This window comes from Culex pipiens, chromosome 3, assembly GCF_016801865.2.
Source record: "Culex pipiens pallens isolate TS chromosome 3, TS_CPP_V2, whole genome shotgun sequence".
NCBI classification, from domain to species: Eukaryota; Metazoa; Arthropoda; class Insecta; order Diptera; family Culicidae; genus Culex; species Culex pipiens.
Window position 1 is genome coordinate 42,230,182 of NC_068939.1, and position 16,580 is coordinate 42,246,761.

Genomic DNA, 16,580 nt, shown 5'->3' on the forward strand with positions numbered 1-16,580 from the left:
CTTAAAAATTGGTCTGAAAAATCAGGGGGCAAAAAAATATTTTTCCAAAAACCTTCAAAATTTTTATACAAATAGAAGTCCCATCAGCTGAAAACAAACTAAAATGCATTTTTCTGCATTGATAATCATATTTAGCATGTTTGAGTTTGTTTAGAAATGTTTTTCGTCAATATTTAGATATTTGGGAACCATTGATGGCAAAACAACTGGACAGCTGTATAATGCATTTTAAAACACTTTTTTGTTTGAAATGTTGAAACCATGGCTCGTAATTTCATTTTTTATACTTTATTTTATTTTTTTTGCCCTCCCCCCTCGACTTTGATCAGAGTCGAGGGACATAAACTTCAAACAATATTTGCAACGGCCTTACTTTAAACATCAAATTCGAGTTTTGCGACAGCATTTTAGTCAAATTTAAATGGTTGAATGCCAGCCAAATTTAAAAAATGCATTTTTTTAATATTTCATCATCGCTATTTTGGCTGCCACCTTGGATTAAAATTTTTTGAATCAATTTAGCGTAGTTTAAGAGTCATACTAAAGCTCAACAATCAAAAATAAGACAATGAAAAAATAATGTTTGTGATTCGATTATCCGAAGTAAAATTTCGCCAAGGCGGGCTTCGGATAATCGAGTCTTGACTGTATAGCTTGCTTTTTTAAATTGTTATTGCCAAAGTCTAAAAAAAATAATTGCAAATCGACAAAGAGCTTAATTTTTTGACATGTTTTGAATATTTAATTGAAGGCCCAATTACATCCGAAAACTAAATTTTCCCATAATTTCGCTCCTAATGGAAATTGTAAAAATAGCTCTAGTAGGAAAATGTTTCAGGACATCTTCAAAATAGATTGGACCGAACAGGAATAAATTCTTTTCAAAATTTTCAGAATCTCTCGTAGAAGTCGTCACCGTAAGCTATACAAAACTTTGGGACAGCTGAAAACGCATATTATTTTTGTTTGGAATTAAATTTTTTATCCAGCAATAATTTAATTGGTAAACTTATGCTCATTTCAAATAATTACCAGCATCCCTGATAATTCCTACAATTTACAATGGAATCCCCACTAAGCAGAAGCCGTACATAAGGCCAGCATCCATTCATCCATCCTGCGACGCTCTTCGGCGCGAGCAATAGAATCTGCGCTCGTAAGAAAAAGCACGATGTCTGCCACCGCCAACGAAAAAATATGCTCCACTGGAGGCCACTTCCCGAGGACCTCCGCCACCCACCACAACGGATTGGCCAACCCGGAATATATCTCGCATAAAATACATCATATTGAAGGGCGCTTTTCTATTGCTTTTTCATGTATTCGCGCATATGTGCAATGTTGGCGCGAGCTCCCTCTCTCTCTCTCTCACATCGAAGATTCGCTCTCACTTTTTCTCTCCTTCCGAAGCAACACTCGCGAACAATATTTTCCACCAAACCACCCTTATGCTACTGCTCTCCCTATGCTTATGTGCATTACATTTGCGTCCTTGTTGCATGATTTTGGAGAGGATTCTCCCTTTCTCTGTTGCTCTCGCTTAGTCGTCCCTTCTGTTTCCTTTCGTGGTATTTGTGCGCGCGTAGAACGACCACGATATGTTGGTGATTTTTATTCCACAACCCCTCGCCAGAACAACGCGTGTTTCCAAAAACCGGAGGTATAGAACCGCGTGCAGACTGGCCATCAAAAACAGTTTAGCAGCAGATTTCGAGGAAATAAGTGGCTTCTGGTGCTCTGAAAATTTTCTGGTTTTTGGTGGAAGAATTTGGACTTGTTGGAAAGAGTTGGTGTGTTGCGGATACACGTGATTGGGATAAAGTTACAAGTGATTTGAGGAATTTGATAAAGTCCAAGTGAAGAATGACGATGGACATTCGACAGTCCCGGTTGAACGTGAAAATCAACGGACATAGTGCACCAAGTGGTGGTTGTGAAAGTGCTGCCGTCGATATGGCACAAACCAAGCTGGACGGTTTCCGGACCGGGAAGAACTCATCTGCTAAGAGATCCTTCGATGTGGCGTTCCTGATGATGCCGGACGAGAAGCTCAAAACGAAACAGGTCAAGAGAATCCACTCGCCGACGATCGACGTCGAGAGTGACTCAACGCAGTCGACCCGTTCGGAAGATTTGTCAGTGAAAAATGGATTCAGCCCAATCCGTCCCGCTGAGGAGCGTAACTTCAACTTTGACCTGCTCAGCCGTCCTCGACCGCACGACGGAAGTCCTCACCTGATCCATGATCTTACGGCCAACGAACGACTGTCGTACATGCTTCCCGGAGCTCGATTCTACGAAAACTCCAGCCTGATGGCCATCCGGGAGAAGGCCGCCGGAAACTTCCTCGACGCAGACCTTCCCCGGAGTGCCTTCTCCAAAGTGACCAGCATCACCGTCTCGGACTCACCAATCCCACCGCTCAGCCCAGACCAGCAGAGCTGTCCATCAACGAGTCCCCCGATCTCCATCAGTCCCGGAGCCCCCACCGGCTTCCGGTACGACCTACCTTTCGTCAACCTCTCCAACCCAACGGACTTCAGCCGTCAATCGTCCCCCAAACAATCCTCCAAACCTCTCCTCTACCGGGGACCTCAAATGCCGGACCCAGAATCCATCCCCCAGGGCTACTTCCCCTCGCCACCCTTCATGCCGTTCGCCGCCGCGGCCTCCGCAGCCAACGGCCCCGAAATGGACGGAATGATGCGGAACCCGGCGGCCGCCGCCATCCTCTCGACGCTCCTGCCAACCGCGATGACCTCGTTCACCCTGTCGGCCCAGAACACCTGTGCCAAGTGCAACATCAGCTTCCGCATGACCAGCGACCTGGTGTACCACATGCGGTCCCACCACAAGAACGAGCACCAGCAGGATCCGCACCGGAGGAAGCGCGAGGAGAAGCTCAAGTGTCCGGTGTGCAACGAGAGCTTCCGCGAGCGGCACCACCTGACGCGCCACATGACGGCCCACCAGGACAAGGCGGGCGATCTGTTGGATCCGAAGAAGCGGAGCAGTGCGGCGGAACAGAGGGCGCACCAACAGCAGCAGCAGCAGCATCATCATGGGAGATCGTAAGGTGAAATTTAAGTGATGTTGGAAGCCAATTTTTGAAAACGGAACTAGTCAACCCTAGAGACCCTAAATAGGGAGACTGGTCTAAGTTTGCTAAATCGATCTGGCAACGTAGGTTTTGAGCTTGGCAACACTGATAAGTTTTGCTGGGCGTAAAGGCAAATGCTCGTTTGGATACGTCAAACTCGTGTCTGTTTGGGTACGTCAAATTCACTTCGACCAGTCTCCCTATTTAGGATCTCTAGTCAACCCTAGGAAAGAGAGTTAGTTATGGTACGTTCGTTTGAACAGTCAGTGTGGCACTGAGTGCCGCACTCGTCGGTGCCAGTTTTGGTTCAAACGAACATTCTTTTTCAGTGTGCATAGAACTCGCATGAAACTGAAAAAATATCGAGTGCGGCACTAGAGTTTCAGTTCCAAGATGGCGGCGAAACTCGTGCGGAACTAGCGCGAGTTTCTTCAAAGAAACACTTTGACAGCTCTGAGTGCGGCACTCAGTGCCGAACTAGCCATCAAACGAACGTACCATTAGATGCAGGTTCAAATAAGATTTAGCATTGTTGAATGATCTGATGAGGGTGGTTTGATGTTTTTATTGATTTTTGAAATGTTAAACCAGAAATTCTGAGTGATGAGAAATGTATAAGTTAACTATGGAGTTGATAAGGCAATAAAAAACTTTATCATAACTTTTCGTCTCTTTGAGAGACTATAAATGCATAAAAATATTTTCATTACATCTTCATGTCTGTTTCCAATTTGATTTCCAAAAAAAACTCATGAAAAGTGATAAACTGACCTAATATGGTTTGAAAATTGATATTTTACTTTTAAAAGTATTACTTATCAATACAAGGCCGAAAATTTGAAAATGACAAATAATGTAAGTAGTTTCACAATGGAATTGCAAAAAGGGCATTAAAATAACCTGATATTTTCGAACATCCAACTAATTAAAATCTACATTTATCGCTTTCGCATTCGCATGGAGATGATGATCTTAGCGAGTTTCAGACTGGATTTCGTCATGTATATATGATGTTTGTACAGCCCAGCTTACTTGCAAATTGATTAAAAGGAATTAAACCAATTTATGAAAATCTACATTTTATCTTAGGTAATACAGATCCTGTGATGATTTGACTATTATGCACCCAAAGGAAAAAAATATCTCAAAATCTGCAACAGTGGATTTGCTGCAGAAAATGTCACATTTTATAACATTTTTTGCAGCAAGCCCGTAGATCATTTTTGCCCGCGTGTAAACATTTCAGCGATCTGCAGTTCTCACTAACACATATAATGCTGGCCCGTCCCCGAGCTACACACCAAAGAGAAGAATATGTTGGTGCTCTTTCACTCACTTTTCATCAAGCGTCCATAGCGCGGTGGTAGCGTGTCGGATCAATTACCAAGAAGTTGGTGGTTCAATCCTCGTTCTGATAAGCGTTTTTTTTTTTGTGAAATACAACCAAAAAGCCGTCTGTAATGTCGATAATTGTCGGTAACGGGCAAAAATGTCATACCCCTATATCGCAAAAAATGCATGAGGACAGTTTTCATGCAGATTCTGATATACTTTCATGCCGCCATGCATCACAATCATGCGACCGCCGGTTGGGTGTAGTAAAGTATTTAAAAAGTTATGCTAAGAAAAAGATTTTTGTATCTGCAAAAAAGGGTGATTTTTTGCATAACCTTAAAAAGCCGGGTCTTTTTGTTAACGTGCAAGAGTCGCGCCAGATGCGAAACGCCCGGTTGCCACATTGCTTCAAATGAGAGTCTGCTTGTTTTCTGGAAAAGTCTGTATCAGGTATATATTTTTTTCATAAACTTATTTTCATTATTACTTTGTATTTGTGAGGAAGGCACCAACCACCTAATGGTGGATTAACCCTCTACAGCCCAAATTTTTTTTTCGAATTTTTTTATTTTTCCCGTGTTCAGGAGGTCATTTTGAGCAACTTTTGTTCTACGAAAAACTTTACTTCTCTTGTTTTATGTTTTTCTTGTTTCATTTTTAGTATTTTAATTTGCATTTATCTTGTTTAGTTTATGTTTGTTTTCGGTAGTATTTGGCCTACTCTACCACCTCCTATCATTACATTTTGCCTATCTAATTTTTTCATGTTTTACAGTAACTTTTTCAATTTTTTGCATGTTTTTCATATTTTCTGCTATAAAATGGAACCAATAACATTTAAATTGTAAATAAATGCGTAGAGGCATAGTCTGGGGCACTAGAAAAATTACTGCATACTTCTTTTTACTTAAAATATAGGAAATGTTAGTAAAAAACACAGCCAAAGTTGACCCCTAAAAAAATTACTTTTTTTAAAACATTGGCAAAGTCACATAAAACAAGTCAAACTTCCAACCCTAAAATTTTCTAAAATTTTGAAAGTTCTTCTTTCCAATGCTTTTTGAAGATCAAAAATTGGTTGAAAAATTGATTTTTGGCGATTTTTTAAATCGAAGCACGTGTAGAGGCAGGGTTGGGTTGTAGAGGGTTAAGAAACGTTTTTTTATGCAAGACTTGTGATAATTATTCAAATTTAGTTAAAATAACATTCTGAATAATTGTAAATTTTAATGTCAGACATGAAATCATCACTACACTTTAACAACAAAAGCAAAGAAAACTCATCGACTCGATAAAACTATCACAATTTCTCAATCCCTCAGTCTAAACATTCTGTTCATAATTTCTCTCCAAATCGCCCGTACTTCATCAATAATCCACAAAACCAACCACATCGGATCATGATCCCAAAACACAGACCGACGAGAGAAAAAAGAAATACAAAACCTTCAGGCAAATCCAAGATTAAACCAACCAGCCCAGCGCGAACAAGTTAGTTAAATCCCATCCACTTGAGGCGCGTCCCTGCGACAAGTGATTAAAATCCGCACATATTGCCAGCTAACAGTGATCCTATTTAGAACCGACGACGAACCCTCGCCCAGCAGTGGTGCCGCACATCTGTTAGATTTTTCCCGTCGCAGAACAAGTGTGAATCCTTGCCTGGTTAAGGGGGTAGGGGACTATAGTTGAGGTAGAATAAAGAGACAGAGACCCCTTATGGTGTGTTACTAAAGTGATTGAAAATTGGTTTTGACAATATGGACAAGTTTTTCCAGCGTCGCGACGCGCTTGGTTTTGAGATGAGAGAAGCAAAAAATATGTCCACGAAATGTGCGACGAGGGAATTCTTTTAATGATGGCAGTCGGTGGTGGTAATTTGAATGATGATAAAAAAAATAGAAATTGAATAGCGTTTTGATTGCGTTACGGTGAGCAGAAAGTGGAGAAAGCAATAGTGTGTTCTCTCGAAATGTAGCCAAAGTTTCGACGAAAAAAATCTTAAATTGTACGTAGTGTAAACATGAATTTTATAGTTTAGTTACAAACCTTTGTGATATTACTTGTATATTTAGCATTAATTTTTAAATTGTAATCCCAACTGAACATAAAATTATTTCAAGCAATGGAAGAAACAAATGTTTAATAAATGTTGTAAAATTAGTGTAAAACATTCGTCTTAGTTTCATCTCATCCTTGAAAAAGCGTCCGAAAATCCCGATCATAAATCATCGTTTATTATCGTTCCAGTTCCGTGGTTGCATTCTTTTCCATTATTTTCGCAGATCTTTGTCGATTTGCTTGTCATCAACCCTCGTGCTGGAGAAATCCATTGTGCTGAAATAATTGAGTTACGAAAAATTGAAAGGATCATCAATTAGGTCAGTAAAACATTATTTGATGTAATGAATATTCAGTGTAATGAATAAAATAATGATTTCAATATAGCGGGGTTAAAAAGGGTCATCACCTTTTTGTAAACTAACCATGAAGAAAGTTATTCAACTTCTCAAATATATCATATAAATATTGATATGCTCAATATGCCTGATGGTTGCGGCTTCTGACTCAAAAGCAGAGGTTCAACGTTCAAATCCCGGTCGGTTCTTTGGAATAAGGAATTGAACTATGAATATGAACAATAACGAATGAAATCAAGTGAGATTTGAACTAGTATCTTTGGATTGATGATCATGAATGCTAACATGTATAGGTCACCAGAAGACTTACCCGGGCAGACGGTAATAACAAAATTCATGCCATTTCAATAACAAATTCTGTTAAAATAACAAAAAGTGTTATGGAATCTTCTTGAAAAAATCATTTTTGCATAAGGGTTTATTAACAGTTTATGTTATCATAACAAAACTTGTTATTGGTCTGATATTGGGTAAAAGCCTAAACAACTTTGGAATAACATTTTTTGTTATGGAAGAATAACTCAAACTGTTATTGGGATGATCGGATTAGTTGTTAAAATAACAAATAATAATAACAAAGATTTGTTCGAAGAATAACTTAAAATGTTATTAGTCTGTTATTACAATAACAATCCAATAACAAAAAAATCATAACGGCGAATAACAAATCTTGTTATGAATAACATAAAATGTTATTGGCCCAGTATTTTCAAATATCAAAAAATGTTATTCCCAAGTTATTTCCGTCTGCTCGGGTACACTCTAAAAGTGAAATACAATGCTGAACAATGTTTCAAATCTCACTAAACTTAACGCCGATAGACTATACTATATTCCAGATAATTTTTCAGCCAGTCTGAGGGTATTGGCACACACACACACACACAGTTAGTTATTAGGCTATAAAAATAATAAATTTCAAACATTATTTTCAAAATATTTAGGCAAAAAGTATCAAAAATGTTTTATTCATAGTAACAGCTAATTTACTGTTACAAATTTGCAAAATATCAATGAATTTATGAATTTTTGTTTTCTGAAGTTACGTCACGTTACGTTACGCCTTTTTTCAAGCTGTTGTCCGAAAATTCAAAATTTGTAGAAAGATTAAAAGGTCTCTACTTCATTAAAAGTGCTTGAATAAACGTAAGTTTACCTATAATTTCCATAACTTTCTTTAATAGAATTCATCATAACCATTAATTAATTAGTGGTTCTGTATCACCGACCTTAACGTTAAACCAAATAATAATTTAAATTAACGGTGAGAAACAATTGGGTAAATTAGTTATCAGTCCCAATATCTTGTAAATTCAACGTGTTATAAATAGTTAGCAAACAATTTTAAAAGCATTCAAGCATAACAATCTTAACTTTTAAAAAAATATTGCCAATATTTTTTGGAAAAAATCGAAGGAGGAGTTCAAAAGTTGAAAGAAAATGCATTGGCCTTATGAAATATATTTCTAATGGTCTGCAAAGATGACTATGATACCCATAACAGTATCTTATTCAAATGTAGAAACTTCTACCTGATATTAAACCGTCTTACATCCACTTTCTAAAATAATGTTAAAAAGGCTTTTTCAGCAATGAAAAGTTTGTTATAAGATAAAAATTTGTATCAGCTTTGTTTGATGGATCTGTAATTGGTAAAAGATAAAAAAAATATCGTCATCTGGTGTGAATCGGGACGGAATCGACGTAACACCTTATAATGTGGCCCTCTTAAACCTTGCGGTTTCGTCAACGGATCCACAGGCGTGTATCGTTCTTTTTGCGACAAGACTCCGCCTCCCGGGTCTCCTAAGTGTGAAGGTATGGGCACGGGGAGAGGGCACCGAATACCTATATTTTACACTTAGAATTTTATGTGTCCGCCTCGGGGTTCGAACCGGCGACCTCTGGATTGTGAGTCCAGTGCGCGGTCCGATTGATCCACAAAGGCACCACATCGGGACACATGTAGCGAATTAGGAAAGCAGTTTTAGCCTTGTTACTGCACAATATTTGAATTCTTCTGATTGGTTTCGGATAGAACAGACACAAAACAGTGCATCGTTTTTCAAATTTCATGCTTTTAAACGCCCTATTAACTGCTGTCCTCATTTAGTCTGTATTCCCGATTGTGTGGACCATAGATCTTTAAAAAAAATGAAAATATCATATCATTTTACCCCAAAAACATACAAACATTTCTAGATTTTTTTTTTAAAGGTCTATAAACTATTGTGTTTCATATGTTTATATAGGACCTATTTAAAAAAACTCTAGATTTTATGCTTCAGTACATATCCAAATTCAACTGAAAAAAACTAACAACTGACCGTAAACCTAAAAAACTTCATTTTTACTGATGTGTATTGTACACACGACTATCATAGAATCATTTTCAAAGGATCACAATTATTACAAAAAAATACCTCAATTTTCAGGAATTACTGTTTTTTTCGTTAATTCTAATCGTATTACACTCTTGAGGAAAAATATTCCCTTCCACATTTCTCATAAGAATTAATATGATTTGAAATACATAAACCTCCTTTCCTCTAACTACCCCACATCTATTAGCTATTTCGAAGGTTATTTTTGCATTTTTTTATATCTGTCCGATTCGTCCTCCTTAGTACCAGTAAACTCTCTCCCCATTTCGAACAAATCAACTGTTGAAAGGTAGTCCATATCTCAGCTCAGGATAACAACTGCACCAATTTAATTGTTAAAGCCACCTAATAAAAATTAAATGAAATGAAATACATAAATCCCTACAAACAGGACTCATAGCAACAAAACCACGATAAAACACGATATGACGGAAAAAAATGTTATAAATTGAGATGACCAAAGGGAGTTTTATAGGTAGAAAGTTGTGTTCCCAGGCAGACGGTAATAACAAAATTCATGTCATTTCAATAACAAATACTGTTAAAATAACAAAAAGCGTTATGGAATATTCTTGCAAAAACCATTCTTGCATAAGAGTTTAATAACAGTTTATGTTATCATAACTAAATTTGTTATTGGTCTGATATTGGCTGAGAGCCAAAAAAACTTTGGAATAACATTTTTTGTTATGGAAAAATAACTCCAACTGTTGTTGGGATGATCGGATTAGTTGTTAAAATAACAAAAAATAATAACAAAGATTTGTTGGAAGAATAACAACAATAACAATCCAATAACAAAAAATCATAACGGTGAATAACAATTCTTGTTATAAATAACATAAAATGTTATTGGCCTAGTATTTTTAAATATCAAAAAATGTTATTCCCACGTTATTTCCGTCTGCTCGGGTTTCACTTTCCTGATCAAGATACTTAAATCAATTCAATTTGGTTTGCAAATCAATTCTGAAATGGAATTCAATTCAAATCATGAACGAAAACGAAATGGCGTTTGAAACGGAATTCATATACGATTCGAACTGAATTCCGTTTCAGAATTTGAATTGAGCTGATTGGGTATGTAAGATTCAAAATATTCTATCGGTGAAAATTTAGCTTAAAAAAAAGTTCAGCCTATAGGAATCTTTAAATTATTTCAAAGTGCTGTGTTTTATTTAATTAAAATGAGTTTGAATCGGAAAACGGACTACATTTTCAGATTTTGTGGACAATTCTACTGAGTTTTAACAGTTTAAATTAGTTTCTGCGTAAGTAAAAGTAGTCTTACTTGTGGACATTTGAAGTAATATATTCAATTTATTTTTCGCTGCACTAGATTCTAGTTAATGTGCAGTACTCCGAAAATGTAAAATGTAAATATTTTTAAAATAATCCGCTCTATTTTAATTTAATTTGTTAAATCAGCCTCTTTTACATGATTCAACCCCCCAACTAATATCATCACAATTTTCACAAAGTGTACGACAAGCATATATCATTTCCACAAATTTTCACCTCCCCAAAGATATGTTTCCATTCACCCTTTAAATAACCCCCAGCTTTAGGAGGACTTTACTCGAGTTTCTGACTGCTTTGTTTGCACATCGCAAATCCTACCAATAATAAGTGTTCAGTCCTCCCCTCATAAACCTTAAGTTGGTGAGCAACAATTGTTCGTTTTCTTCCAACGACAAAGTTGTCCACGAAAAGAGATTTATTCGGCAAACTTTTTCGGCCATGGAAGATTTCCCGCCGCCAAAATAAGAGGGAGCTTGTCACAAAGTTTTCCTCTCTCCCCTTCTTCAAAAAGTGTGTGTGTGCGTTGCCAAAACGAAAGGGATTTTATGCTCCATGGTGACGACTTTGTATCATTTCACCGCCTCTTTAATTCTATTTATGTTTTCACTTTTCCGCAGTGCGAGGGTGGCCGGGAGCATGTTTGTTTTGTTTGGGGGCAGCGGTTCGTTTCGCATCGGGAAGTGCCATATTTTTTCCCCCGGGTTCAGAGGGGTTGAAGTTTTCCCCCGCACGCCCGTGTGGGATGAACAGATTCGTTGGGAAGCTGGGAAGGTGCTTTTGTGGGATTTCCGGCAAGTACTTTATGAGCCACTTGAGTCGATATGCTCGCAGAATAGTGATAGGTTTACTCATCTAATTAACTAATTAGAGTGGTTGTGGTTTGAAGGGGGAAATCTGAGATTTGTGTGAGGTTTTATTGAGGATTGCGGAATGATGGAGATGCATTGAACTGTACTGTTTGTAATGGATAATATGGCTAGCAACCCGGATGAACGAAGATGATTTAGTGACCATATAGAATCTTTTAATGAATATTTCAAAAAGTGAATCTATTTGTTAAATCATTGCAACCTGTGTAATCTTCAACCATTACATAACTATTTATTCAAAAAAGCATTATGAAACAAAAATAAAATACAAAGTCTGTTAGTACTATTTCATTTGCAAATTTGTAATAGTTTTTGATGTTGGATTTCAAGTGCATGTAAAAAATAAAAACTTTTTGCTAATTTTTAGGTTTGTGACCATTTGTCCAACGTTCGCATTTTTCAAAAAAATGTAAATGTTTAAAAAAAAAATTCGGAACATTTAAACCTCGGTGGCTGATGACTTTTTCGTGGACAATTGTCCATACAAAAAAAACCCCTTTAAAGTGTCCACGTGGTTTATGGATGGTCCCTATGGAAGGCTATAGTGCATTGTTGTAACAACTTATTGAGATGTTCTGGGTCGTCCAAGAACTCCTTGGAGTTAAGACCGGTGGGTCTACCGCCGTAACAAGCAAGAGGTCAGTGATTTTTTACCACTGATCATAACCGCATAGCTTCAGTGAGTATGGTAGACTACTTTATTAATGTTTTGAAATGTCCAGGGTCACCGTAGGACTCCCTCCCAGTTAACTCAATCCGAATTTTGAAACGGAATCTAATTAGAACCGTAAACGAATTCCGTTTAAAACGCAACAACCGGTTCCGTGTTCGAACCGGTTGTTGCGTTTGAAACGGAATTTGTGTACGATTCTGAATAGATTCCGTTTCAGAATTCGGATTGATTTGACTGGACTGGAGTTTAGATCTGTGGGTAACTAGCAAGATGTCGAACGGTACTGCCCACGGATCATACCCGCATAGCTGACTGACTGAAGCTATGCGGGTATGATCAGTGGTCATAACAGGTAGAAATCTTGATTGTCACGGTGGTAGACCCACAACTCTTAACTTCAGTGAGTCCTAGGATGACCCAGGACATTTCAAAACATTAACAAAGTAGTCTACCATACTCACTAAAGCTATGCGGTTATGATCAGTGGTAAAGAATCACTGACCCCTTGCTTGTTACGGCGGTAGACCCACCGGTCTTAACTCCAAGGAGTTCTTGGATGAGCCAGAACATCTCAATAAGTTGTTGCAACAATGCACTGTACTGCCCACCATTGAAAAAACAGCTAATATCCACTTTTGGCATAAACGAGATATTAGCACCAGGTGGCAGAGGATGTTCCCACACATCTTCTGAAACTTGAATTTAACTAAAATAGTGTTCAGATTTGGCTGCCGATGCGAAAAACCAAACGGCTAATATGCCACTCTTATGGGAAATTGCCTTGACGGAGATTTGGTGACAAACACTAAAACGCGTTTTTCTCGGAATACTTGATTTGGCATAATAGCCGAATTTTCAATTATGGGCAGTGTAGCCTTCCAAACTAACTGAAGCAGTCTGGGTAGGATCCGTTTTCAATATCTTCAAGTTTCGACTTGTTTCTATGGTAAATGGTTCTCTTGCACAAACGGTTCAAACGTATAAGACAAGAGAAGTCATGTTTAAGTCATGCTAAAACATATCAGAACTTATAGTTTTTGCTGATACGCGTCGAATGAAGTCAAGATGATCGAAATCCATAATAATTTAAGGATTTTATTATTGATTTTAGAAATAGCAAAAATACGATTTTTTGTACATTTTAACCCAAAATACTCAAACTTCACCTTGTAACTTTTGAACCCCGGGGTTTAGAGAGTTTGTCCAGTAGCCTTTTTTCATGCCTCGACGAGATCTTTCGAATAAAGTTTCTACCGTTCGTGTACATCCTTGGACCAGCTCCCATACAAATTTATCCATTCTCCTTTGGGACCATCCATAAACCACGTGGACACTGTAGGGGGGGGGGGGTATGGAGATTGTCCACGATCCATGCAAAAATGTGTTTTTTTTTTGCATGGACAATTGGGGGAGGGGGGGTTGACATTTCCAAAAAAGTGTCCACGTGGTTTATGGATGGTCCCTTTAAGAAGGTTGAATATTACCTCTTTTATGATGTAATTTTACCTCAATTTAGACTGAAAATGCGACATTACATCAGAATAGTGGTAAAATTACACATTTTCAGAGGTAAAATTACACTTTTTTCTTACATAAAAGATGTACCCCTTTCCAGATGTAATATTACCATGATTTTTTGCTGTGTATTTAGCGTGGTTCACGTTTCTATGAAAAAGACAAAAGTTGTTATTTTGTCTTGCATCAACCGGAATTTCGTTCTTTTATGTCCCCAGAAGCACTCCTGAAAATTTGAGTCCATTTGGTAAGGTCTAGGAGCTCCAGTTTTAATTTGAAATTTATATGGGATTTTGATTTATTTTCCATGGGAAACTACCTTTTTTTACATTGTATTTGGATTTTTTTTTATAAATCGATGAAATGACTTGATTCTTATAGTAGGAGATAGGTTTTGAACTAGGGAACAACTTTGTAGAACATACCAACATGCTAGGAAGTGACCCTTTAAAGATACAGATACTTTTAGATGGTGGCTGGCCCCTTCAAAAGCCACCATCTAAAAGTATCTGTATCTTTAAAGGGTCACTTCCTAGCATGTTGGTATGTTCTACAAAGTTGTTCCCCAGTTCAAAACTTATCTCCTACTATAAGAATCAAGTCATTTCATCGATTTATAAAAAAAAATCCTAATACAATGTAAAAAAAGATAGTTTCCCATGGAAAATAAATCAAAATCCCATATAAATTTCAAATTAAAACTGGAGCTCCTAGACCTTACCAAATGGGCTCAAATTTTCAGGAGTGCTTCTGGGGACATAAAAGAACGAAATTCCGGTTGATGCAAGACAAAATAACAACTTTTGTCTTTTTCATAGAAACGTGAACCACGCTAATATACATATGACCTTTTGAAAAGGTAAGCAATACAATACCATAATTAAGCTTCAGTTTTATTGGCTTCTGAGTTTGAAGTCATTCACTTACTAAAAATATGCATTTTAAGAGAAATTTAAAAAAATATGTCTCTAAATCAATTATTAAAATTTCTGGATTAAAAGGTCAATGTGTTTCTTCAGTAAGCATAGCATAGCGTAGCATAGCATAGCATTACGGGACTGCAACACGCTGTAGGGGGTGCCACAATGGTCAATTCAATATTCTTAGACAATTTGATTATTGCCCTGTAAAACCAAAAATATCTAAGTAAGGTCAATGTGTTTCTTCAGTTTTAACACAAAAAAACGTTACTTAATCCACCTTTAGGTGGTTAGTAAGCAGTTCTCTAGGATTTCGGTCATTCGATTTTTTTTGTATTTTTTAATCCGGCTGAAACTTTTTTGGAGCCTTCGGTATGCCCAAAGAAGCCATTTTGCATCATTAGTTTGTCCATATAATTTTCCATACAAATTTGGCAGCTGTCCATACAAAAATGATGTATGAAAATTCAAAAATCTGTATCTTTTGAAGGAATTTTTTGATCGATTTGGTGTCTTCGGCAAAGTTGTAGGTATGGATATGAACTACACTGGAAAAAAATAATACACGGTAAAAAAAATTTTGTGATTTTTTTAATTTAACTTTTTATCACTAAAACTTGATTTGCAAAAAATCACTATTTTTAATTTTTTTTATTTTTTGATATGTTTTAGAGGGCATAAAATGCCAACTTTTCAGAAATTTCCAGGTTGTGCAAAAAATCAATGAGCGGTTTATGAATTTTTGAATCAATACTGATTTTTTCAAAAAATCGAAATATTGGTCGCAAAAAATTTTCAACTTCATTTTTCGATGTAAAATCAAATTTGCAATCAAAAAGTACTTTAGTGAAATTTTGATAAAGTGCACCGTTTTCAAGTTAAATCAATTTTTAGGTGACTTTTTTGAAAATAGTCGCAGTTTTTAATTTTTTAAAATTAGTGCACATGTTTGCTCACTTTTGAAAAAAATATTTTTGAAAAGCTGAGAAAATTCTCTATATTTTGCTTCTTGGGACTTTGTTGATACGACCATTAGTTGCTGAGATATTGAAATGCAAAGGTTTAAAAACAGGAAAATTGGTGTTTTCTAAGTCTCACCCAAACAGCCCACAATTTTTCAATGTCATATCTCAGCAACTAATGGTCAGATTTTCAATATTAATATATGAAACGTTTGTAAAATTTTCCGATCTTTTCGAAAACAATATTTTCAAAATTTTCAAATCAAGACTAACATTTTAAAAGGGCGTAATATTGAATGTTTAGCCCTTTTGAAATGTTAGTCTTGATTTGAAAATTTTGAAAATATTGTTTTCGAAAAGATCGGAAAATTTTACAAATGTTTCATATATTAACATTGAAAATCGGACCATTAGTTGCTGAGATATCGACATTGAAAAATCGTGGGCTGATTGGGTGAGACTTAGAAAACATTAATTTTCCTGTTTTTAAACCTTTGCATTGCAATATCTCAGCAACTAAAGGTCGTATCAACAATGTCTAAAGAAGCAAAATATTGAGAATTTTCTCAGCTTTTCAAAAATATTTTTTTCAAAAGTGGGCAAACATGTGCACTAATTTTAAAAAATTAAAAACTGCGACTATTTTCAAAAAAGTCACCTAAAAATTGATTTAACATGAAAACGGTACACTTTATCAACATTTCACTAAAGTACTTTTTGATTGCAAATTTGATTTTACATCGAAAAATGAAATGGAAAAATTGTTGCGACCAATATCAGGGATGCCACATGATTTTTTAAAATGTCTGTGAAAAAATCTGTGTATGTCTGTGCCTTTGTCTAAAATTCAAATATATCAATTTACAGTCATAGAAATCTATCAAAAATTGTGTTTTGAAGCATTTGAAGACTAACGAAATAATTTTCGATTGATATTTTTACAAAATAACAATTTAATGAAGTTTTTAAAAAGTCTGTGCACCTCAAAAAATGTCTGACACGAGCTCAAATGTCTGTGAAACACAGACAAATCTGTGTATCTGGCATCCCTGACCAATATATCGATTTTTTGAAAAAATCAGTATTCATTCAAAAATTCA

At 36.5% G+C, this 16,580-nt stretch overlaps 1 protein-coding gene across 1 annotated transcript; it reads left to right on the forward strand.

Annotated features, from left to right (window-relative positions):
* The first annotated feature begins 1,722 nt into the window (after positions 1 to 1,722).
* On the forward strand, positions 1,723 to 3,316 carry LOC120412422 (Krueppel-like factor 10). The gene has a single exon (XM_039572883.2). It carries the CDS (start codon positions 1,864 to 1,866, stop codon positions 3,073 to 3,075), a length of 1,212 nt encoding a protein of 403 aa, XP_039428817.1. The 5' UTR covers positions 1,723 to 1,863; the 3' UTR covers positions 3,076 to 3,316.
* Positions 3,317 to 16,580: the final 13,264 nt, after the last annotated feature.